We start from the raw sequence: 24,750 nt of genomic DNA, 5'->3' as shown, positions 1-24,750 counted from the left end.
ATCTGCCCCAGAGTAGATTCCAGTATTAAAACTCCTTTTCAGCAGAACGTAATGTGTTCTGATACCTAAACGTCTTGAATATTCTCTGTATTATAACAGGAATTTGTCGACCAAATAAATGTGGTTTTGTGTTTTAAACATTTGTAATGTTTGTTCTCCTTCTGAGGGCTTATGTTAATATTTATTTACAGTATTTGTCCTCTGTGCTGGCAGTTTAGAACTCAGACTGAGATTGGCAGTACAGCCAGAGTGATGTAATAAAGACAGTGACATGGACTTGCGAACTCCAGCTTCCAAAACAAATGACCTAAACCTACCCCATATTATAGTTAAGCCATCAGGATTTCTCCCCACTTCCAGTGTGCGCTCTGGGTGCCGGAGCCTGGTGACTCACCTTGAACAAGCAGGACTGAGGCCTCGTTTGCACATGAGCCGGGAAAATTAGTAAAAACTCATGAAACTAATGCCCACTGTAGGTGCATTTTATAATTTAATATGTCTTAATTTCCCTTTTTTCCACCACATAGCGCATCATACGTGTTACATCTTATTCATGCGCCAAGTCTAAATATGGCACACTAAGCCACTACACAATGTAACTCCAGTTTTCAAACTTCAGGTGATGGTTTTTCGAAACTGGGCTGCATCTGCATTTAACAGCCATTGTCCAGCATTTGACATCTAGGCCCACCCACAAAAATAAAGTTTTCTGCTAGAGGACTGCAACCAATTTACAATACAGTATCACACTAGTGCGACAAATGTACTGCGCAGGGCCACAATGGATCGATCGCTTTGTAGATATTGTATACAGTGGTACAGCATGTACATGTCAACAGTCATGGGCGCATCAGATGCGACCAAACAGGGATTTCCTGACGGTATTAGTGAATGTGGACGTATATACACTATGTACACAAGATACAATCCACTGTACTGGTAGTACGCATTAAGACCTGAAAAATAGGTCATGACGCATTCTAGATTATTAAACAGCTGTAACGGTTTAGAACACAATGGTGAGAGCTGCATCATTATTTTACTATTTTTAAAAAGCTTTTAATGCATTTATTAATATGTGAAAGCACAAAAAAGAGTGTGTAAGTGAACAAGCCCTAACTGGATCATGGCTAATTGTGGCTTATCCGTTTATCTAGGACCCAACACACAGCATCAGTATTGAATCTTGACAGACAGCATAAGCTGCAGTTCATTACTCTCCCTTTGAATATTTTCCATGCTTTGAAGCCTGGCGAACACTCACGTGGGGGGTGCCCCAGTGTAGACTATCTGGGAATGTAATTGGAGAGAATTAACCTGGTTCAGTACATGTTTGTTAAACATGCAGGACACTGGCTTGCTGAAGAGTCACAAGTAACGATTACTTCTAGATACATATAAAAGGTTATGGGGTGCGCTCACTTGGGGGATCACTATAATGCATTGGGGAGCAGCCACGTTAGTGGGGTCGCCCTCCCCACAATATGGAAAATATAAAGGATAAATACTCTGTGCTCACCTCTTCTTTGTCTGTGTGTGTTGACTGATAAAGGAAAAAGAAAGTGGTTTTTAACTCTCTTGTTGGAGTGGATGTGAATTGGGCACCTGTTGGGTTAATCCATGATGCAGTGACCAAGAGAAAAACTAGGATATTTGTATAATACATTTTTATTTTAAAACCAATTCATATTACAATTTAGGACAAGTATATAAATGACACATAATATAAAATAACATAAAAAAATGGGGGAAGTGGGGGTATTAGAGTACAGATAAGTGTTGATAAAGTCTTAAGCTCTAATGTCCCGTTAAAAGTTTCATTGGGTTATGTACCCCCTTCTGACTACTTAGTGTTAAGTACCAGTTGGAGATTTGTATGTTCCTAGGATGTTGATTTCAGTTCAGTAAAGTCTGATGTGGGTCTGACCCATGACTCTGCAACAGTCATGGGGATCTTTTCTGCAGTCGCAGCCCTCCCGATAGGTACTACGCCGAACACCTTACTCCAGTATCTGCTGTCCTCAGTAATACCCCTTTTCCACTGCTGCTAAAACATTAATTATTGCCGTGATAACCCAGGTCACAGCTCAGCGGAAAATGGCTAATCCGCGCCCAGTAACCCGAGAATCCAATCCGGCTATTTTGCAGGGTTGGTCCTGAATTAAGGGGCAGTGTAAACAGGTATGCAGGGTTATCCAATACTGCTTCAGTTTACAGCATAGGAGGTTCCATGGTTCTTGCAGCGATGACACTATGCAGGGGTGGAGCCAGTCATGTCAGGTGGTGGAGCCAGAGTCTTTATTTTACTGCAGCTGAGACTCCCGGCAGCTATGGCACCTCTGCGCAGTGTAAACAGCTCAGACCCAGGAATAATTTGGGTCGGAGCTGCGGTGGATAGGGGCCAGTCCGGTTTGGAACTGTGTTCCAGATCTTGGGTCAAACCCAAGGGTGGAAAAGAGGTGTAAAAGGCTGAGTTGATCTGTGGGATGGGTTTAGGCACAGTGCTACTGGGGGAAGGCTAGCAGGCGGTCCTGCCGGGACTCAGCTGTTAGTAGTGACATGTATGCCGCTGCCACTTACTTCAGCGTCTGTACAGTGGTCATCATTTGAGAAGGCCCGGCCATTTGTGTGGGGGCTGTCCGGCTGCCCTTGAACTAGACCTTGTTGGTGTGGCTGCTGAGACTTGCAGGTGGTAGACAGCTGGGCTTAGGGCATAGCCAGGGGTCTGTATATGACTGCAGCAGTTCACACTCACTTGAAGCTCAATATGGGCACATCATGCAATGTTTAAGCAGATGTTGGTCTTTCAACAAAGAGCAGTTTGGATGCATTGTAGTGGGATGGCCGTTTCAGCATGCTTGGCATACTTTTTCAAAGATAATGGTGTAGTGCTGGGGGCTTTGCTTAAGTACCATAGTAGATTGGGAACGCCCTCATCCCATTGGTCCACAGAGAGGGGGTATCAATGATGGTTGTCTCTCCCTGATTCATTAAGATTGCTGTCACTTATGGCATTGTTCCATTATATAAATGCTACTGTACTGTATGTGCAATGTTGAAGCCTTGAACACACATGTGAGGGTAGCACAAAACCAAAACCATGAAGAAACATCGGGGATCACAGAAGACTTCTAGGTACAACATTTTTAATGTGAGGTGCTGACATAGAATGATAGAGGTACAGTATGATAAGTTTAAGCAGCCCATGTACTGTAGTTCCCATGTTTTGATTATTGAGATGAAAATGGTGTGTTTATACAGATGTGTCCTCAGACATCACAGCCCCTAGTGCCACGCAAGGTCTCCTGAGAATCTTTTAGCATTGGCCGTCTTTTTTTGCTTTACCTTTTGCCAAAATTGCTTCTTATTCACAATGCGACTGTACTGATTCATTTGGTATACTGTAGGACACTTGTATATCTGTGTGCGACTGAGTTTCTGAATCTATACACAAAGTGCTACAATGTAGCAGCCACTACATGTTCTGTCAGGGGCACATGTACTAAGCAGTGATAAAAGTGGAGAAGTGAGCCAGCGGAGAAGCTGCCCCTGGCAACCAATCAGCTACTCTGTATATGTTTATAGTATGCAAATTATAAATGTTACGTCAATTCTGATTGGTTGCCATGGGCAACTTCTCCACTGGCTCACTTCTCCACTTTTATCACTGCTTTGTACATGTCCCCGAAAGTCACACACAATATACAAGTGCCATATATTGGCATCTGGTTCGTCCTAGCCATATGACATAGCGAATAACATGCAAAAAAGTCAGCAGAGTTGAACTGGATCTCGTGCTGCATGGCGTATTGAGGCTGGATGTATGAGGACACATCTGGAAGTATTTTGATAAAGAGGGAAAATTAAAAGGTGTAGGTCATTTATAGGTGTTTTAATAAAAAAGATGTTACGTTTGTATTTGTTTATATTATGCTACATTGTAAAAGGAATTGTTTTTAGAATAAACATTTTTAGACATTGCATGATGGATTAGCCCAATAGGTGCTAATTCACATCCACTCCAACAGTGAGTGAGTTTAAAACCACTTTTCTCTTACGTCCTAGAGGATACTGGGGTCCATTTAGTACCATGGGGTATAGACGGGTCCACTAGGAGCCATGGGCACTTTAAGAATTTGATAGTGTGGGCTGGCTCCAAACAACTCTGTGTCTCCCTGAAGGGCTCTTTGTGGGTTACTTGTACTTAACCTTTTCCTATGTGTGTGTGTGTGTGTGTGTGTGTGTGTGCGCGCTGTCACATTACATTATGTCAGGCAAAGAGTGTGTTTCTTGTACAGCGGAATCTTCCACTTTACCAGGGGGCTCACTACTGGGTACTCCGGGATCACAGAATAGCGGGGCTGAACTGGAGTGGGTTAATTCTCTTAAAGGAATGATCTCCACTCTGTCTACAAAATTGTCCTGCAATGAGAAAGAGACGCAATACTTAAAACAGACTGTGGATGAGTTTATGAACAGAGACTCAGTCCCCAAAACAGCGTCTCAATCCCCTCCCATTTGTCCGCAAAAGCGATCCCTGGCCCATATCCTGCAATTTGACTGTGACGCTGATGGATCAGACTTGGAGGAGTGTGAGGTAGACTTGGAGGGAGGGGATGCGGCTCTGTCACAAGGAATAGGGGCTCTCATAGACGCTATCAGAGATGTTCTCTATATTCCTGATAAGGTGTCAGAGGAGTGTGAGGAATCTTATTTTAATGTAAAAAAGAAGTCCTCAGTCACTTTTCTTGTGGCAAAGGAATTGAACACCCTGTTTGAAGAACCGTGGGTTTATCCTGATAAGAAATTTCAGATCCCTAAAAGGTCACTCTCATCTTTTCCCTTTCTTCTGCAGTTAGAAAAAAATGGGAAAATCCACCGATAGTGGACGCACCAGTCTCTAGGCTGTCACGAAAAATTGTATTGCCTGTTCCTGGTGCAGCCTCCCTAAAAGACACGGCTGATCGTAAAATTGAGACTACACTCAAATCATTGTACACAGCTGCTGGGGTGATCGACAGACCCACTATTGCATGTGCGTGGATCACAAAAGCCATTGCAAAATGGTCAGGTAACCTAATTGAGGGGTTAGATTCCTTGTCTAGGGGGGGATGTTGTTTTTCTCCTGCAGCATATACAGGACTCTGCAAACTTTATGGTGGAAGCCATAAAAGACAGAGGCTTGCTTAACGCACGCACCACTGCTGTGGCAGTGTCGGCACGCAGGGACTTGTGGCTACGCCAGTGAACTGCTGACGCAGACAACAGGAAAGGCGTGGAAGGCCTACCATTCACAGGAGAGGCCTTGTTTGGAGATGAACTAGACAAATGGATCTCCACAGCTACTGCGGGTATGTCTACGTATCTTCCTTCCGCAGCCCCCCTACCAAGAAGACTTATTCAGTTTCTAAGTTACAGTCCTTTCACTGGGAGCCCGCCTACAATTCTTCAGTCAGATCTGGTCACGTTCGTGCCAGGATCCCTGGGTCATAGATCTTATTTCCCAGGGCTACAGACTGGAGTTCCAAAAGCTCCCACCTCACAGATTCTTCAAAGCAGGCTTGCCAGTTTCACAAGAGGCAAATATTACTTTACAGCATGCCATCCAAAAACTGGTACATACTCAAGTCATTGTTCCAGTTCCACCTCATCTGCTCAACAAGGGGTACTACGCCAACTTGTTCGTAGTACCGAAACCGGATGGTTTGGTAAGACCAATTCTGAACCTAAAGTCTTTGAACCCGTACTTACAGGTGTTCATATTCAAGATGGAGTACCTGAGAGCGGTAATCTCACGTCTGGAGGAGGGGGAATTCCTATTGTCTCTGGATATCAAGGATGCGTACCTTCACATTCCAATCTGGCCACCTCATCAGGCTTCTCTATGGTTTGCATTGCAGGACTGACACTACCAGTTCCAGGCCCTGCCATTTGGTCTCTCCACGGCACCGAGGGTGTTCACCAAGGTGATGGCAGAGATGATGTTTATACTTCGCAAACAGGGAGTGAACATAATTCCGTACCTGGACGATCTCCTGATAAAAGCACTGTCCAGGGAAAGGTTGCTGGACAGCATTGGTCTCTCAACCAAACTCCTCCAGGATCACAGATGGATTCTGAACCTTCCAAAGTCTCACCTAGAGCCAACAAGGAGGCTCCCATACCTGGGAATGATACTGGACACAGAGTCGCAGAAAATGTTCCTTCCGTTGGAGAAGGCATTGGTAATCCAGTCGATGGTTCGGGATGTCCTGAAGCCAACCCGGGTGTCGGTGCATCTGTGCATTCACCTTCTGGGGGAAATGGTGGCCTCTTACGAGGCTCTTCAATACGGAAGGCTTCACGCACGACCCTTCCAGCTCGATCTGTTGGACGAATGATCCGGATCGCATCTTCACATGCACCAGAGGATCCGTCTGTCGCCAAAAGCCTGGATCTCCCTTCTGTGGTGGCTACAGACTTCTCACCTCGTCGAGGGTCGGAGGTTCGGAATTCAGAACTGGATTCTGTTAACCACAGACGCAAGCCTCAGAGGTTGGGGAGCAGTCTCTCAGGGGGTGCAGTTTCAAGGAAGATGGTCAAGTCAGGAAGTCGTCCTTCCAGTCAACATTTCTGGAACTCAGGGCCATATACAACTCCCTTCTGCAGGCCTCACATCTTCTTCAAGATTGGGCCATTCAGGTCCAGTCGGACAATGGCCTTCATTCCGAGTTGTTCGCTCGCTAGCTGCTTTTAGCAGCATTGCACACGCTAAGCTGCCGCCCTCTGGGAGTGTATCTTAGCTTAGCTGAATTGCGAACGAAAGATTAGCAGAATTGCGAATAGAAAATTCTTAGCAGTTTCTGAGTAGCTCCAGACTTACTCTGCCATTGCGATCAGTTCAGTCAGTTTCGTTCCTGGTTTGACGTCACAAACACACCCAGCGTTCGCCCAGACACTTCCCCGTTTCTCCAGCCACTGCCGCGTTTTTCCCAGAAACGCCAGCGTTTTTTCGCACACGCCCAGAAAACAGCCAGTTTCCGCCCAGAAACACCCATTTCCTGTCAATCACAGTACGATCACCAGAACGATGAAAAATCCTCGTTATGCCGTGAATAAAATACCTTACTTTTGTGTAAAATAACTAAGCGCATGCGCTCTGCGAACCTTGCGCAGGCGCAGTAAGCGACTAATCGCAATATAGAGAAAATCGGCAACGAGCGAACAACTCTGAATGACCACCCATGTGACGTACATAAACCGTCAGGGTGGAACGAAATAGCAGAGCAGCAATGTCAGAGGTGTCAAGAATTCTCCTCTGGGCAGAAAGAAACGCTTTGGCGTTGTCAGGGGTCTTCATTCCGGGAGTAGACAACTGGGAAGCAGACTTCCTCAGCAGACACGACCTGCACCTGGGGGAGTGGGGCCTTCACCCGGAAGTGTTCAGGTGCTTGACAAGTCGATGGGGATATCCACAGATCGACATGATGGCCTCTCATCTCAACAAGAAGCTTAAGCGGTGTTGTTCCAGGTCCAGAGACCCACAGGCAGTGGTGGTGGACGCCTTGAGTCCATGGGTCTATCAGATGGTGTACATGTTTCCTCCACTTCCTCTGATTCCAAGAATTCTAAGGAGAATAAAAAGGGAAAGGGTTCAAGCAATATTCATTGTTCCGGACTGGCCAAGAAAGGCCTGGTACGCGGACCTTCCGGAGATGCTCCTCGAAGATCAGTGGCCTCTACCTTTTCGCGAGGATCTTCTGCAACAGGGCCCGTTCGGTTTTCAGGACTTACCGCGGCTACGTTTGACGGCATGGAATTTGAACGGCTGATTTTAGCCAGGAGAGGGATCCTTCACAAGGTTATCCCGACTATGACTAAGCATTATCATCGTATTTGGAAGAAATACATCTCTTGGTGAGAGAGCAGAAATTATTCTGCGGTGGAATTTCATCTGGGATGTTTTCTGCTTTTTCTGCAGGCAGGCGTGGATGTTGGCCTGCGTCTGGGCTACATAAAAGTCCAGATTTCGGCCTTGTCTATTTTCTTTCAGAAACAATTGGCTTCTCTCCCTGAGGTCCAGACGTTCTTGAAAGGTGTTCTGCACATCCAACCTCCCTTTGTGCCTCCTACTGCACCTTGGGATCTCAATGTAGTGCTGCAGTTCCTCCAGTCGGACTGTCTTGAATCGTTACAGGAGGTGGACGTAAAATATCTTACGTGGAAGATCGTCACACTGTTGGCCTTGGTTTCAGCAAGACGTGTGTTGGAGCTGGGGGCTTTATCTCACAAAAGTCCATATTTAATTTTCCATGAGGACAGAGCTGAACTCAGAACTCGTCAGCAATTTTTTCCTAAAGTGGTGTCCGCATTTCACATCAACCAACCTATTGTGGTTCCAGTTGTCACCGACACCTCTGCTACTTCAAAGTCTTTGGATGTTGTGAGGGCTTTGAAGGTGTATGTAAAGCGAACAGCTCGTCACAGAAAATCTGACTCGCTGTTTGTTCTTTATGATCCTAATAAAATTGGGTGTCCTGCTTCAAAGCAGTCCATTGCGCGCTGGATCAGGCTTGCTATTCAGCATGCTTATTCCACGGCAGGTTTGCTGTGTCCAAAATCTATACAGCCCCACTCTACTAGGTCAGTGGGTTCTTCCTGGGCGGCTACCCGGGGTGTCGCGGCTTTTCAGCTCTGCCGAGCAGCTACTTGGTCAGGTTCGGACACGTTTGCTAGGTTCTACAAGTTCGATACTTTGGCCTCTGAGGACCAATCAGTTCTGCGGGAACCTCAGCACTCTCCCACCCGGTTTGGGAGCTTTGGTACATCCCCATGGTACTAAATGGACCCCAGTATACTCTAGGACACAAGAGAAATAGGATTTTAATTACCTACTGGTAAATCCTTTTCTCGTAGTCCATAGAGGATACTGGGCGCCCGCCCAGTGCTTTGTTCTTCCTGCACTGTTACTTGGTTAAATAATGTTGGTTCAGCCGTTGCTGTTCCTGTTTCAAGTTTGGTTAGCTTGGCTTTCATCTTGTGTGTGCTGGTTGGTAATCTCACCACTATTCTTATCTATCCTTCTCTCAAAGTATGTCCGTCGTCTCGGGCACAGTTTCCTAGACTGGTAGGAGGGGCATAGAGGGAGGAGCCAGTCCACACTATCAAATTCTTAAAGTGCCCATGGCTCCTAGTGGACCTGTCTATACCCCATGGTACTAAATGCACCCCAGTATCCTCTACGGACTACGAGAAAGGGATTTACCGGTAGGTAATTAAAATCCTATTTTTCCTCTTTATCAGTCAACACACACAGATACATATATTCAGGATCGTTACATTCAGTACTAATAATACATGTACTTGACAAAGTTCTTTGCTGTTGTTTCCTTGTTAACTATTTCAACTGTTGTTTAAAAAAGTAAGAATTTCTACTAATTAGGATTTGTATATTGTCGTTTTTAGTTAAAACAGTGTTTCAATTTCCTTACATTATTTGCTTAAATTAAAATGAGAATTCTATGTGAATAATAAATCTGAGTGAGTGGGCCTAGATTTTGAAGATTATATTTCAGACTTTAGCTGTCAGCAGTGATTACTTAGCTATCACAGGCAATAGTGACACAAGCTTGTCACATGGATGGTTGGAGTAGTTTCAAAACTAAGGACCTCCTCTCCTATTCTTTTTTTGTATGTGGCAACGGTATGCTGGAAGGTTCACATCCACTGTTATCTTGGAGTGACACTAGTTTGATTCACAATACTGGATGGGTGTCTTGGATTATTCCTAAAATTATTGTTGATATTACTTACATTACTTGTAAATGTCTTCCGAGACTGCCAAATTGAGACATTTTCTGATGTTTATGGTCTGCGTTTTGCAACATTGCATCCTCACAGTTTTGACAGCCTCCATAGAAAGGACTTGCCCTATTTAGACACAGTACATGGGTAATACCACTTCCAGACATAAAATCCCGGCTCAGACCCAGGACACAGGGCACGGCTTGAAGCCGCGGCTACCCCTTTCATACATGGGTGATGAGCAGGATTATTCCCAGGTTATCCCCCTTCACACCGGACCCGGGTCTTCCAGGATTCAGTGGGCACTTGGAGATGATCTCCAAGCACTACTTTCCTCAGCCAATCATTCAGATATAAGCCAGACCCGGGTCTGTGAGCGTTCACGTGCAAAAATTTGTGTATGAGGCTTATGTCTGAAAGGGGTATAAATGTCCTTTCAGTATTCTGAGGGCACTGCATGCACTTATCTCAGTCTCTCATTTAATTCTGCAGATCTGTCACAGTAAAAAGATGGTAGAATTTTTTTTAAGAATTATCAATCTAGGATTACTTACATGTTGTTGACATTAGTCACACAGTACATTATCCATGGCCTGTATAATATATGTGCCTTGCTGTATTAAGGTGAATGGGCATCCCCCGGACATAGGATGAGGAGAGGAAGGAGCAGCTAAAGTGGAGTTTGCAGTAATAAAAGGCTTAGACTAGGAAAAGGTTAAGAAATATCTAGAGTGTGACTGCACAGGGCATTTTGTCTATTTACACCTGTTTCACTGGGCATAGATCAAACTGTCAATATTGATTGGAAAGTCAATAGTACAGACAGAGAATAGAGGGAGAGCAGAGTGCAGGACGGATGAGAGGGCACAGCAAGTACTGGGAAGACATTGCACGGTGAGTCCGGTGGGCCTCGGCAGAGACATGGACTTTCCGCCATTAAAACACTGATTAAAGAATAAGTTCTAGTACTTCTGTCTGGAGCCTGGGTTTGAGAAACAGTGGAGCGATGCAGCAGCCTGTGGAAGTAGCACTGCATACAAAAGCGTCACTAGCCACATCTGCTATACGGTGCGTGCATCTATTTGCTTTAACTATTTGTATATGAACAAGGGCTAATGGAACTAAAACGGACAGTGCATTTGTGTAAGGCAGGAATGGAGAACCTTCGGCCCTCCAGCTGCTGTGGAACTACACATCCCAGCATGCCCTGCAACAGTTTTAGCATGGGCAAATAGCAAAACTGTAGCAAGGCATGCTGGTATGTGTAGTTCAACAACAGCTGGAGGGCCAAAGGTTCCCCACCCCTAGTGTAAGGGAATGTATGCCTTATGTGTGCATCTTCAAACGGGTGTCTTGTATGTCGTGGTTGTAGTCTTAAGTTCTGTAAACAAGATATTCAAAGTTCTAATAAGCAGGGAGCAATAAACTAATAAACAGCACAATGTTTAATATGAGTTATAATAATAAAAGCAGTCAGGTTGAATTGTTTTTAGATGAAAAGGTGGCAAAGACACAAGTGTTAGAGCCAGTGGTATAGTCACCAGTAAAGGGTTAACTGTATGCTATACATCTGATGACAGAGGTGTAGTAAGGGGGAGAGACAAGATGGCTAGAGCTGGGGACACATCAAATTAGTAGGAAAAGGTGGGTAAAAATAGTAATCTAGGAGAGATGTGAGTGGAAGTAAGTAATAGAAAGGGTGTCGCTAACTTCCATAGAGCCTAATGTGTGATTTGTGGTTAGAAAGCCAAATAATGCCATGTTGCAAGAGACTAAAATGATTCAGGAAATCGTTGAGCAATAGCAGAAGTAATGTATGTTTCCAGCTATAGTTGGGACAAAAGGAGGACACGACGCACAGTCTGTTGCAGCAGGTGTGTGCAGCCATTGAAATAAACTGAGCATGGGATAGGAATGGATGGTGGTGGGGGCTGCATTGAGTGGGAACAGAGGCTGCTTGTTATACTGCGGCGTCAGACAGCAGAACTTTACTGTACATTCACAATTGTTCTGGGTATGGCCTGGGGCTTCAAAAACAAGATCTTAATATTCCGTTTTCAAGCTAGATGTAAAGAAGCAGACTACAAATCGGTTAGCGAATCCCAGATTGTAAACTCTGCGGGGAAAACAATTCTTCCTGTGTCAGTAGTGAATATGTAATGTGTAAGATGTGCTTTAGGTTGCGTTACAGCTCTGCCATTTGTGTTTGACTGTGAAAAAGCATGTAAGATAACTACATCTCCCCTAAGCCCTTCTAGCCAGTTATCCTAAGGTTGTCTATATCTGTGCTACATAATCTGGTTATGCTGTCTGAGCCATCAGTATTTGCTATCAAACAATTACAGCAATTTTATTGTGCAGGATTACTATTACTATTTATTTTATAGGCTATTATTATTTACTATTATAAAGTAAATGACAGTAATTACTACTCTCTATTTCCTCCTTGTATACCAAAGAGTGTGTTTTCTTTTTGTACAGACAGTAAAGGCAGGCCGCGGTGACACAGTGCTTGCTGCTCACCATGCCGGGGATTGTCGTGTTCCGCCGGCGCTGGTCTGTGGGCAGCGATGATTTGGTACTGCCGGGAATCTTCCTCTTTGTACTGCACAGCACCTGGTGAGTGGAAACGGAATGCCGATATATGGTATGCTGTTACTCCTGGTGACGTCCCCAAACTGGCCTGGCCAGAGAGAGTACTTCTAGGGATAGTATTAATATTATTTGTTTATATGGCGCCACCAATAAACACAGTGCTGTACAGAATATATGCCATTTATATCCGTCCCTGTGCCATTGGAGCTTACAGTCTTTATTCCCTGATTCACAAGCACATATACACTAGTATTTCATTTTTGTCAGAATCCAATAAACCCAACCAGCATGTGTTTGGAGTTTGGGAAGAAACCCATGCAGACACATGTAGGACATACAAACTCCACACAGATAGACAATGACCAGGGATTGAGTTTATGGATTTAGGGCCTAATTCAGTAAGGCTCGCTTATGTGATCCTTACTGCAGTTTCTTGATGGTCGGGAACTGCGCATGTACAGAACGGGTCATGCAAACGCCTCTAGATGATTGACAGGCAGAGGTGTTTGGGGGGAGCGGCGGGATGCATTGCCGGGAGTGGCGAGGCCTCACAAGCAGCACTGTGACGGCAAGCCTGAGTAAACTCAGGCTTACTCAGCCTGCCGTCATAGATGAACATGCAACCAATGGTCGCGATGTTCTTCACAGATGTGATTGCAAATGCAGCTAGGTGGTATACACCTCCTCCCGCGTTTGCATTGCAAAGGATTGCATTTATCCTACGCACTGTCCCTAAGGGGATGTAGTTGCATGACTGCCGGTCAGGAGACCGCCGATCACAATACCAACGCCGGGATACCGCCACCAATCAATCCAGATAGTTGGCATGCTGCTTAACAGGGACCATTCCCACTCATGGGTGTCTATTCGTAGACTGGGAAAAGAACCTGTGGCGAAGCTCGCAAGGGAGCGCTACAAAGCCCGCAAGGGGCTTCATCGCGCTCCCCACCACCACCACCACCGGGCGTTATGAAGCCGGGATCCCGGAGTCGGTATGGTGACTGCCGGTCACACATACCCAACTTGTCCCTGGGCATGATGACACAGGCAGGACCCCCGTTCCTCACAGGTCATGGGTATCATTTATATTGACAGGAGGCCCAGATATCCTCCACCTTCCGAGTTGCAGGCGACGATCTTGCTGCAACTAATGCCTAATTTCCCATTTTCTTCTCTTGTCTCAGGCGCCATTCCTTCATTTTATTACACAGCGCTAGTTCTTACTGTAATCTATTCATCCGTCCTCAGCACTGCAGGCCTCTTACTGAACTAAGCATGAGCTGGAAACCTTTAACTGTGTGCAGTGTACTGAACAGGGTGAACTCAGAAGTGACTGAGGAGCAGGGTAGTAGCCATGTAGCCTGGCAGAAGCCAATGTTACAGGTGTCCTACAGGGGGATCAGTATGAGATCCCGCCACCTGGTACAGGCTGTTGTAATTACAGGGCTTCCTCTGTGTAATGCCAGCTTAATACATAAGCAAGGCCTGGCATTACAGCAAGGGTGGTGTTATAAAGAGGGTGACATATCATAGAATGAATGCATTGTTGTACCTGGCATAAAGAGTATCCCTGCTAAGTAGCTGTACACACACTTTGCATGCATGCGTCTGTGTGTAACACCAATGTGTGTCAGTGTGGTGTGGGGTTCTGTGATGGTACTAATGATCTTGTGAATGTTTGTGCGCCTCTGTCTCTTAAAGGTTTGTTATCCTCTCTGTGGTTCTCTTCGGTCTGACCTATAACCCGCATGAGACATGTTCCCTGAATTTGGTGGATCATGGACGTGGATATCTGGGCATTCTGCTGAGCTGCATGATTGCAGAGGTGGCCATCATCTGGTTGAGTATGAGAGGAGGAATCCTATACACTGAGCCCCGGGACTCCATGCAGTATGTGCTATACGTGCGGCTTGGTGGGTTAGAGCTACATTTAATCTCTCTTGCTATGTGCAGAGTAGAGGCACTTAGTCTGTTTACACTGTCTTTCATTCTCTCTAGCAATTCTGGTGATTGAGTTTGTGTATGCCATTGTGGGCATTGTCTGGCTCGCTCAGTATTACACATCCTGCAATGATGTCACTGCAAAGAACGTTACGCTGGGTAAGTGGAATCATTTTCCTAATCTCTTTGCCTACCAGATCTTACCTGTGCATCTCGTCTGTCTCGGCATTGCCCCAGAGAGGTTAGGTAAATCTTTGGACATTTATCAGGTGTATTGGCACAGACATTTACTTACCCAACTATATCTCTATAGAGATGATTGTTCTACAGCCACGTTTTCTCTTACGTCCTAGAGGACTGGGGACTCCAAAAGGACCATGGGGTATAGACGGGATCCGCAGGAGCTTGGGCACACTAAAAGACTTAAGACTGGGTGTGAACTGGCTCCTCCCTCTTTGCCCCTCCTCCAGACCTCAGTTAGACTTTGTGCCCAGGAGTGACTGGATGCACACTAGGGGAGCTCTACAGAGTTTCTCTAGGAAAATACTTTTTGTTAGGTTTTTTATTTTCAGGGAGACCTGCTGGCTACAGGCTCCCTGCAGCGTGGGAGTGAGGGGAGAGAAGCAGGACCTACTTCTGTGAGTTTCAAGGCTCTGCTTCTCGGCTACTGGACACCATGAGCTCCAGAGGGTTCGATCACTTGGTGCGCCTAGCTGCTTGTTCCCGGAGCCACGCTGTCACCCCCTCACAGAAGACAGAAGTCGGGTGAGTATGAGAAAATCAGAAGACTTCAGTGACGGAAGGTACAGTACAGCGGTCACGCTGTGCTCCATGCTCCCACACATATCACCAACGGTATTCACTGGGTGCAGGGCGCTGGGGGGCGCCCTGGGCAGCATGCTACTGGAGTTTTCTTAGCGGCGCAAAGATTGTGGGTGCCTCTGCACCGAGTACAGACCCCCGCCGGCACCTTTTACAAATTTGAAATTGGCGGGCCGAAGCGCGCCGGGAAGAAGGCGGAGCTTCGACCCGCAGCTCACCGGCGCCATTTTCCCTGCAACACGCGGCTGCAGGAGAGAGACGCTGCGGGGACCTCCACGCTTCTCCAAGTAACGGGGGGCTTGTTATGAGGGGGGCCGCAGTGTTGGTGCTTATTAGTGGTGTAGGCAGCGCTGGGTACATATATCGTGTTTTGCGATATATGGGCGCTGGGGTGTGAGCTGGCATACTCCCTCTGTGTCCTCTATCTGGGCTTGGTTGTTAGACCTGTCACCTAGCAGGGACTTTCTGTGTGTTGTGGTGTCGGTACTGTGTGTCGACATGTCTGAGGCGGAAGCTTATTCACCGGAGGAGGTTATTGGGGGAGTGGATGTGGGGTTAGAATTGGGAATGTCGACGCAGCCGACACCGGATTTGTTAGCATTACTCAGTATATTAAACTCGAATGTAACTTCCTTATCAAAGAGGTTAGATAAGTCAGAGGCGCAGACCCAGGTGTGCAAAAAAGTCCATGGAAGAGGCTTTGTCTCGGGTGCAAACCCCATCTGGGTCGCAAAAGCGGCCATTTAATCAGGTGGGGGATACTGATACCGACACGGACTCTGATTCCGACGTCGATTTCACTGAGGCAGCGTTACATCCCCGTTTGCTTAAGAGTATTCAGTACATGATTGTGGCTAAAAGATGCTTTACACATTTCTGATGAACCTGCGGTTCAGGAAACAAGGATTTGCTTATTCAAAGAAAAGAAACCTGAGGTAAAATTTCCCCCATCTCATGAGATGAATACTCTTTGTGAAAAGGCTTGGGAGTCGCCGGATAAGAAATGGCAGATTCCCAAGAGAATTTACATGGCGTATCCTTTTCCCTCTAATGACAGGGAAAAATGGGAGGCATCTCCGACTGTTGATAAAGCTTTATCTTGTTTGTCTAAGAAAGTGGCACTTCCATCTCCCGACATGGCAGCTCTCAAGGATCCGGCGGATTGCAAGCTGGAGACGTCTTTGAAGTCCATTTTCGCTAATTCGGGTGCATTACTCAGACCCGCTGTGGCGTCGTTATGGGTGAGTAGTGCTATTGCTAAATGGGCTGAAAATTTAGCTAATGATATGGATACTCTTGATAAAGATAATGTCCTTCTAACTCTCGGTTATATTAAGGACGCTGCAGATTACATAAAAGATGCGGCGAGGGACGTCTGTCTCTTGGGTTCAAGAACCAGTGCCATGTCGATATCCGCCAGAAGGGCCCTGTGGATCCATCAATGGAACGCTGATGCCAAGAGGGCTATTGAAGCGCTACCCTTCAAAGGTAATGTCTTGTTTGGGGACGGCCTGGCTGACCTGGTCTCGACCGCGACTGCGGGTAAGTCCTCTTTTCTTCCTTATGTTCCCACACAACAGAAAAAGGCACCACATCAACAGATGCAGTCCTTTCGTCACAATAAATACAGGCGTGGAAAAGGTTCGTCTTTCCTCGCCTCAAAGGGTAGAGGACGGGGAAGAAAACTTCCTGCAGCCTCAGGCGCACAGGACCAGAAGTCCTCCCCGGCTGCTACCAAGTCCACCGCATGACGCTGGGGCTTCCCTGGGGGAGTCCGAACCGGTGGGGGGCCGTCTACAAACTTTCAGTCTGGTCTGGATTCAATCAGGCCTGAATCCTTGGGTACTAGAGATCGTGTCTCAGGGATACAAGCTGGAGTTTCAGGAGTTGCCCCCTCACCGGTTCTTCATTTCGGCGTTACCAGTAGTTCTGCCGGACAGGGACGTGGTGTTAGCAGCAATTCAAAAACTGTGTCTACAGAGGGTCATTATTCCCGTTCCCTCGTCGCAACGGGGGGAGGGGTTTTACTCAAGCCTCTTTGTAGTGCCGAAACCGGACGGTTCGGTCAGACCAATTCTAAATCTAAAATCCCTCAATCCATACTTGAAAGTTTTCAAGTTCAAGATGGAATCCCTTCGAGCTGTGATCTCCAGCCTAGAAGGGGGGGATTTTATGGCGTCAGTCGACATAAAGGATGCCTACTTGCATGTCCCGATATATCCTCCGCATCAGGCTTTCCTCAGGTTTGCGATACATGATGCTCATTACCAATTTCAGACGTTGCCGTTTGGGCTTTCCACGGCTCCGAGGATTTTCACCAAGGTCATGGCGGAAATGATGGTTCTTCTTCGCAAACAGGGGGTTTTAATTATCCCGTACTTGGACGATCTCCTGATAAAGGCGAGGTCCAAGGAACGATTGCTGAGAAGTGTGGAGTTGTCTCTATCGGTTCTGCGACAACACGGATGGGTTCTCAATTTGCCGAAATCCCAGTTGACTCCGACCACTCGGCTTACGTTTCTGGGCATGGTTCTGGACACGGAGTTACAGAAGGTATTCCTTCCAGAAGAAAAGGCTCTGGAATTGCAGACGATGGTCAGAGAACTTCTGAAGCCGTCGAGTGTGTCGATACATCATTGTACTCGGGTTCTGGGGAAGATGGTTGCGGCGTACGAAGCCATTCCATACGGCAGATTTCATGCCCGCGTGTTTCAGTGGGACTTGCTAAGCAAATGGTCCGGGTCTCAGCTACACATTCACCGGAAAATAAGTTTATCTCCCAGAGCCATAATTTCTCTCCTGTGGTGGCTACAAGCTCATCACCTCCTTGGGGGACGCCGATTCGGTATCCAGGAGTGGGTACTTCTGACAACAGATGCAAGTCTCCGGGGCTGGGGTGCAGTCACCCAAGGAAGAAACTTCCAGGGAAAATGGTCAATCCAGGAAGCTTGTCTCCACAATAAATGTCTAGAGTTAAGAGCCATTTACAACGGCCTGCTCCAAGCAGGAAATCTTCTTCAGGGTCGACCGGTCCTGGTACAGTCAGACAACATCACAGCAGTGGCCCATATAAACCGGCAAGGCGGAACAAGGAGCAGAGCGGCAATGGCGGAAGCCACAAAGATACTTCGCTGGGCGGAACAACACGTCAGCGCACTGTCAGCAGTTTTCCTACCGGGGGTGGACAACTGGGAAGCGGATTTTCTCAGCAGACACGACCTCCATCCAGGAGAGTGGGCTCTGCACCAAGAGGTCTTTGCAGAGGTGACAAGACGCTGGGGAATTCCGTTAATAGACATGATGGCGTCTCGGCTCAACAAGAAGCTCCCGAGGTATTGTTCTAGAGCAAGGGACCCACAGGCCACGGCGGTGGACACCCTGGTGTCTCCGTGGGTTTTCCAGTCAGTGTATGTGTTCCCTCCTCTTCCTCTCATTCCAAAGGTGCTGAGGATCATTCGTCGAACAAAGGTTCATGCGATTCTCGTCGTTCCAGACTGGCCAAGAAGGGCCTGGTATCCGGATCTTCAGGACTTACTGGTGGAAGATCCTTGGCCGCTTCCTCTAAGGGAGGATCTGTTGTTACAGGGTCCATGCGTGTTTCCGGACTTACCGCGGCTGCCTTTGACGGCATGGAGGTTGAGCGCCAGATCTTAGCTCGTAAGGGTATTCCCAGGGAGGTCATTCCAACTCTTATTAAGGCTAGGAAAGAGGTTACGGCGAAACACTATCACCGTATCTGGAGGAAGAAAAGACTCCTGCGGAAGATTTTCACTTGGGTCGTTTTCTCCACTTTTTACAGGCGGGTGTAGATGCAGGCCTGAAATTGGGTTCCATCAAAGTGCAAATTTCGGCTTTGTCTATTTTCTTTCAAAAAGAGTTAGCTGCTCTCCCAGAGGTTCAGACTTTTGTAAAGGGTGTAATGCATATCAATCCACCGTTTGTACCGCCTGTAGCGCCATGGGACCTTGAGGTAGTCTTGCGGTTCCTCATGTCTTCCTGATTTGAACCTTTGCGGAAGGTTGAGTTAAAGTTTCTCACTTGGAAGGTGGTTATGCTTTTGGCACTGGCATCTGCCAGGCGAGTATCGTAATTGGCAGCGTTATCTCATAAGAGTCCGTACTTGGTTTTTCATTCGGATAGGGCGGAATTGAGGACTCGTCAACAATTTCTGCCAAAGGTGGTTTCGTCATTTCACATTAACCAACCTATTGTAGTTCCGGTGGCTACGGAAGAGGTGGCGATTCCAAAATCTCTGGACGTTGTAAGAGCGTTAAAAGTTTACGTTTCTAGGACAGCGGTTACTAGGAAAACGGAAGCGTTATTTGTTATTGATGAACAGGGTTGGTCATCCTGCGTCAAAACAGACTATTGCACGCTGGATTTGTAGTACGATCCAGCAAACTCAATTTTCGGTGGGGTTGCCGGTGCCAAAGTCGGTGAAAGCCCATTCTACCAGGAAGGTGGGCTCCTCTTGGGCAGCTGCCCGAGGTGTTTCGGCACTACAACTTTGCCGTGCGGCTACTTGGTCGGGTTCGAACACTTTTGCAAAATTCTATAAGTTCGATACCCTGGCCGATGAGGACCTGGCGTTTGCTCAGTCGGTGCTGCAGAGTTGTCCGCACTCTCCCGCCCGTTCTGGAGCTTTGGTATAATCCCCATGGTCCTTTTGGAGTCCCCAGCATCCTCTAGGACGTAAGAGAAAATAGGATTTTGGTACTCACCGTTAAATCCTTTTCTCCTAGTCCGTAGAGGATGCTGGGCGCCCGTCCCAGTGCGGACTGTTTCTTGCATTATATATATATATTTTTCTTACTGGTTAAGTTAGTTTTTACACGACTTGTGTATTGGGTTATTTGAGCTGGTTGCTGGAGTTTTATGCATACTGTTATCTGGTTTGGTGTTATTCCGGTTGTACGGTATGTTATGGTGTGGGCTGGTAATTTGGTAGCCCTTAGTTAAGACAAAAATCTTTCCTTGTAATGTCCGTCTCTCCTGGGCACAGTTCCTATAACTGAGGTCTGGAGGAGGGGCATAGAGGGAGGAGCCAGTTCACACCCAGTCTTAAGTCTTTTAGTGTGCCCAAGCTCCTGCGGATCCCGTCTATACCCCATGGTCCTTTTGGAGTCCCCAGCATCCTCTACGGACTAGGAGAAAAGGATTTAACGGTGAGTACCAAAATCCTATTTTCGCTTTCCCCATGCTATATGGTCAGACTCTCCTTAATTGCATTTTGCAGGGATGGTGGTATGCAATTGGGTGGTCATACTCAGTGTTTGCATCACGGTGCTCTGTGTTTTTGATCCAACCGGAAGAACCTTTGTGAAGTTGCGAGCGACGAAGAGAAGGCAGAGAAACCTGCGCACATACAACTTACGGTGAGTGATGCTCTTGCTAGCGATTCGTTGCTATTCATGTGCCATGTACCGCGTTTTTATATTCATTTATTTTTATTTACTCTATTCTAGCCTGACCTGATCTTATGTGTTTCCCAACCTTAGGCACCGTCTGGAGGAAGGACAAGCCAGTAGCTGGACTCGTCGCCTGAAGGTCTTCCTGTGCTGCACTCGTACCAAGGACTCTCAGTCTGTAAGTTTGCAGCAAATGATTAATGTTGGAGCAGGTTGCTCAGCATTACACCTGAATAATACTTATTGTGTGACATGATTCGTATCTTCCTACTTACCATGTTTACTTACATTTTAGGTTTCATCAACTTGTATTAAAGGTTCTTTTTCTTTTAAAAAGGCATGGTCACCTAATAATCTGGAAGAACAGTACAGTGCATGTGACATATAAAGCATAATCTGCTCCTCAATAATTAGGCCATTACAAATCACTAATTAGTTAATTAACCATTTAAAGGCATGAGGTAGCAAATAGGCATAAACCTGTATACATAATACACAGTTACTTGCTATGGTGCTGTATTATTTGGCATGTAAGACAGCCCCTATATATATATATATATATATATATATATATATATATATATATATATATATATATGCATGCATGCATGCATGCATGCTATGGTGCTGTATTATCCAGCATGTAAGACCGCCCTTGTACACTGATTGTGTAATATACATACTACACCGTTACCTGCTATGGTGCTGTATTATCCAGCATATAAGACAGCCCCTGTATACATAATACACAGTTACCTGCTATGGTGCTGCATTATCCAGCATGTAAGACCGCCCTTGTACACTGATTGTGTAATATACATACTACACCGTTACCTGCTATGGTGCTGTATTATCCAGCATATAAGACAGCCCCTGTATACATAATACACAGTTACCTGCTATGGTGCTGTATTATCCAGCATGTAAGACCACCCCTGTATACATGCTACACAGTTACTTGCTATGGTGCTGTATAATCCAGCATATAAGACAGCCCCTGTATACATACTACACAGTTACTTGCTATGGTGCCGTATTATCCAGCATGTAAGACCGCCCCTGTATACATGCTACACAGTTACCTGCTATGGTGCCGTATTATCCAGCATGTAAGACCGCCCCTGTATACATACTACACAGTTACCTGCTATGGTGCTGTATTATCCAACATGTAAGACCGCTCTTGTGCACTGATTGTGTAATACACATACTACACCGTTACCTGCTATGGTGCTGTATTATCCAGCATATAAGACAGCCCCTGTATACATAATACACAGTTACCTGCTATGGTGCTGCATTATCCAGCATGTAAGACCGCCCTTGTGCACTGATTGTGTAATACACATACTACACCGTTACCTGCTATGGTGCTGTATTATCCAGCATGTAAGACCACCCCTGTATACATGCTACACAGTTACCTGCTATGGTGCTGTATAATCCAGCATATAAGACAGCCCCTGTATACATACTACACAGTTACTTGCTATGGTGCCGTATTATCCAGCATGTAAGACCGCCCCTGTATACATGCTACACAGTTACCTGCTATGGTGCCGTATTATCCAGCATGTAAGACCGCCCCTGTATACATACTACACAGTTACCTGCTATGGTGCTGTATTATCCAACGTGTAAGACCGCCCCTGTATACATACTACACCGTTACCTGCTATGGTGCTGTATTATCCAGCATGTAAGACCACCCCTGTATACATGCTACACAGTTACCTGCTATGGTGCTGTATTATCCAGCATGTAAGACCGCCCCTGTATACATAATACACAGTTACCTGCTATGGTGCTGTATTATCCAACATGTAAGACCGCCCCTGTATACATGCTACACAGTTACCTGCTATGGTGCCGTATTATCCAGCATGTAAGACTGCCCCTGTATACATACTACACAGTTACCTGCTATGGTGCTGTATTATGCAACGTGTAAGACCGCCCCTGTATACATAATACACAGTTACCTGCTATAGTGCCGTATTATCCAGCATGTAAGACCGCCCCTATATACATAATACACAGTTACTTGGTATGGTGCTGTATTATCCAGCATGTAAGACCGCCCCTATATACATAATACACAGTTACCTGCTATGGTGCTGTATTATCCAGCATGTAAGACCGCCCCTATATACATAATACACAGTTACTTGGTATGGTGCTGTATTATCCAACATGTAAGACAGCCCCTGTATACATGCTACACAGTTACCTGCTATGGTGCTGTATTATCCAACATGTAAGACAGCCCCTGTATACATAATACACAGTTACCTGCTATGGTGCTGTATTATCCAACATGTAAGACAGCCCTTGTACACTGATTGTGTAATATACATACTACACCGTTACCTGCTGTGGTGCTGTATTATCCAACATGTAAGACAGCCCTTGTACACTGATTGTGTAATATACATACTACACAGTTACCTGCTATGGTGCCGTATTATCCAGCATGTAAGACCGCCCCTGTATACATACTACACAGTTACCTGCTATGGTGCTGTATTATCCAGCATGTAAGACCGCCCCTGTATACATTATACACAGTTACCTGCTATAGTGCCGTTTTATCCAGCATGTAAGACCGCCCCTATATACATAATACACAGTTACTTGGTATGGTGCTGTATTATCCAGCATGTAAGACCGCCCCTGTATACATACTACACAGTTACCTGCTATGGTGCTGTATTATCCAACGTGCAAGACCGCCCCTGTATACATTATACACAGTTACCTGCTATAGTGCCGTATTATCCAGCATGTAAGACCGCCCCTATATACATAATACACAGTTACTTGGTATGGTGCTGTATTATCCAACATGTAAGACAGCCCCTGTATACATAATACACAGTTACCTGCTATGGTGCTGTATTATCCAACGTGTACGACCGCCCCTGTATACATAATACACAGTTACCTGCTATAGTGCCGTATTATCCAGCATGTAAGACCGCCCCTGTATACATGCTACACAGTTACTTGGTATGGTGCTGTATTATCCAACATGTAAGACAGCCCCTGTATACATAATACACAGTTACCTGCTATGGTGCTGTATTATCCAACATGTAAGACAGCCCTTGTACACTGATTGTGTAATATACATACTACACCGTTACCTGCTGTGGTATTGCTCAGTGCTGCAGAGGGCCGGCAACAGGTTCACAAAGCTGGCAGGAACAGAACCCAAGCTGTGAACAGAGCTGCAATAATGAATGTATGTTGTTATGTAGTCTTATATCTTTGTGTGCTACATGGCTCTGCTGTTGAGTTACATATACAAGGAGAGCTTTACTGTATGAGATCTTTGTGTGGCGCTACTTAGACGAACATTGAGGGGTTTATTATATAAAATGATAGGGGACTAGGGGTAGTTATGGAGGAGCCTAGTCTTCCTTTGCATCTGTAAAGAGTATAATTGTGTGGTTATATATTATATACTGATAGTAGGTAACATTTTAATATAATCTTAGGCACTTTGCTGAAGAGCAGGTGATATACACATGTTGTGTATAGTATAGCCTGACTGCATAGAAGGCATGATTTAATGTTCCTTGCTTAAGTCTCCTTTCTGTAGGGGCAGTGCTCCTGGTCTCCCTTAAGACTGCCCCTGTATACATACTACACAGTTACCTGCTATGGTGCTGTATTTTCCAAAAGATGTGAAGGACGAAGCTAAATCCCCACAATTTTAATTATTCAAAAATTGCTCATGCGTGCTTTTTATTCATGCAGCAACATATACAGATGTGTTCTCATACACCTAGCCTAAATGCGTCATATGCCGCGAGACACCTGGCGACTGTGAGCTGTGCCAAGTGGTATAGCGGTTTTGTTGTTAGAATGTGAATCTGCTTAATTTGATATGCAACACTTGTATAGCTGTGTGCAACGGAGTCTGAATCTGCATACGAAGCACAATGGTTCTTGGCATGAAGATATGCAGGGACCGCTGCATCATAGTACTCTGTATACAGAATCCGGATCAGTCGTACATGGGATGGAATTGGGATCCCGGCGTTTGGGATGCTGGCAGTCAGAATACCACCAGCTGCATCCCGATGCTCAGGATCCCGACACCTAGTTGGTAAATATATTATCTCTAATCTCTAACCTACCTTACCTGCAGCCTGACCCTAACAGCCCCCTTCCTTCAGCAGCATAACCTTACCGT

At 45.9% G+C, this 24,750-nt stretch overlaps 1 protein-coding gene across 4 annotated transcripts in view; it reads left to right on the top strand.

Annotated features, from left to right (window-relative positions):
* Positions 1 to 24,750, top strand: part of DAGLA (diacylglycerol lipase alpha) — a 73,400-nt gene that overhangs the window by 5,618 nt on the left and 43,032 nt on the right. Inside the window, exons 1-6 of one of the 4 annotated variants that reach the window (XM_063944672.1) lie at positions 10,590 to 10,677; positions 12,265 to 12,402; positions 14,080 to 14,291; positions 14,377 to 14,478; positions 20,378 to 20,516; positions 20,640 to 20,727. In XM_063944672.1, the coding sequence (XP_063800742.1) occupies positions 12,308 to 12,402; positions 14,080 to 14,291; positions 14,377 to 14,478; positions 20,378 to 20,516; positions 20,640 to 20,727 (636 nt within the window). In that variant the 5' untranslated portion in view covers positions 10,590 to 10,677; positions 12,265 to 12,307. Of the gene's footprint in view, positions 1 to 10,589; positions 10,852 to 12,264; positions 12,403 to 14,079; positions 14,292 to 14,376; positions 14,479 to 20,377; positions 20,517 to 20,639; positions 20,728 to 24,750 lie in introns of those variants that run through there. The other 3 variants (XM_063944671.1, XM_063944670.1, XM_063944673.1) reach the window with 3 other exon arrangements.

Source organism: Pseudophryne corroboree, chromosome 11 (genome assembly GCF_028390025.1).
Source record: "Pseudophryne corroboree isolate aPseCor3 chromosome 11, aPseCor3.hap2, whole genome shotgun sequence".
In the NCBI taxonomy this organism is placed as follows: Eukaryota; Metazoa; Chordata; class Amphibia; order Anura; family Myobatrachidae; genus Pseudophryne; species Pseudophryne corroboree.
This window is presented reverse-complemented; position numbering and strand designations above follow the sequence as displayed.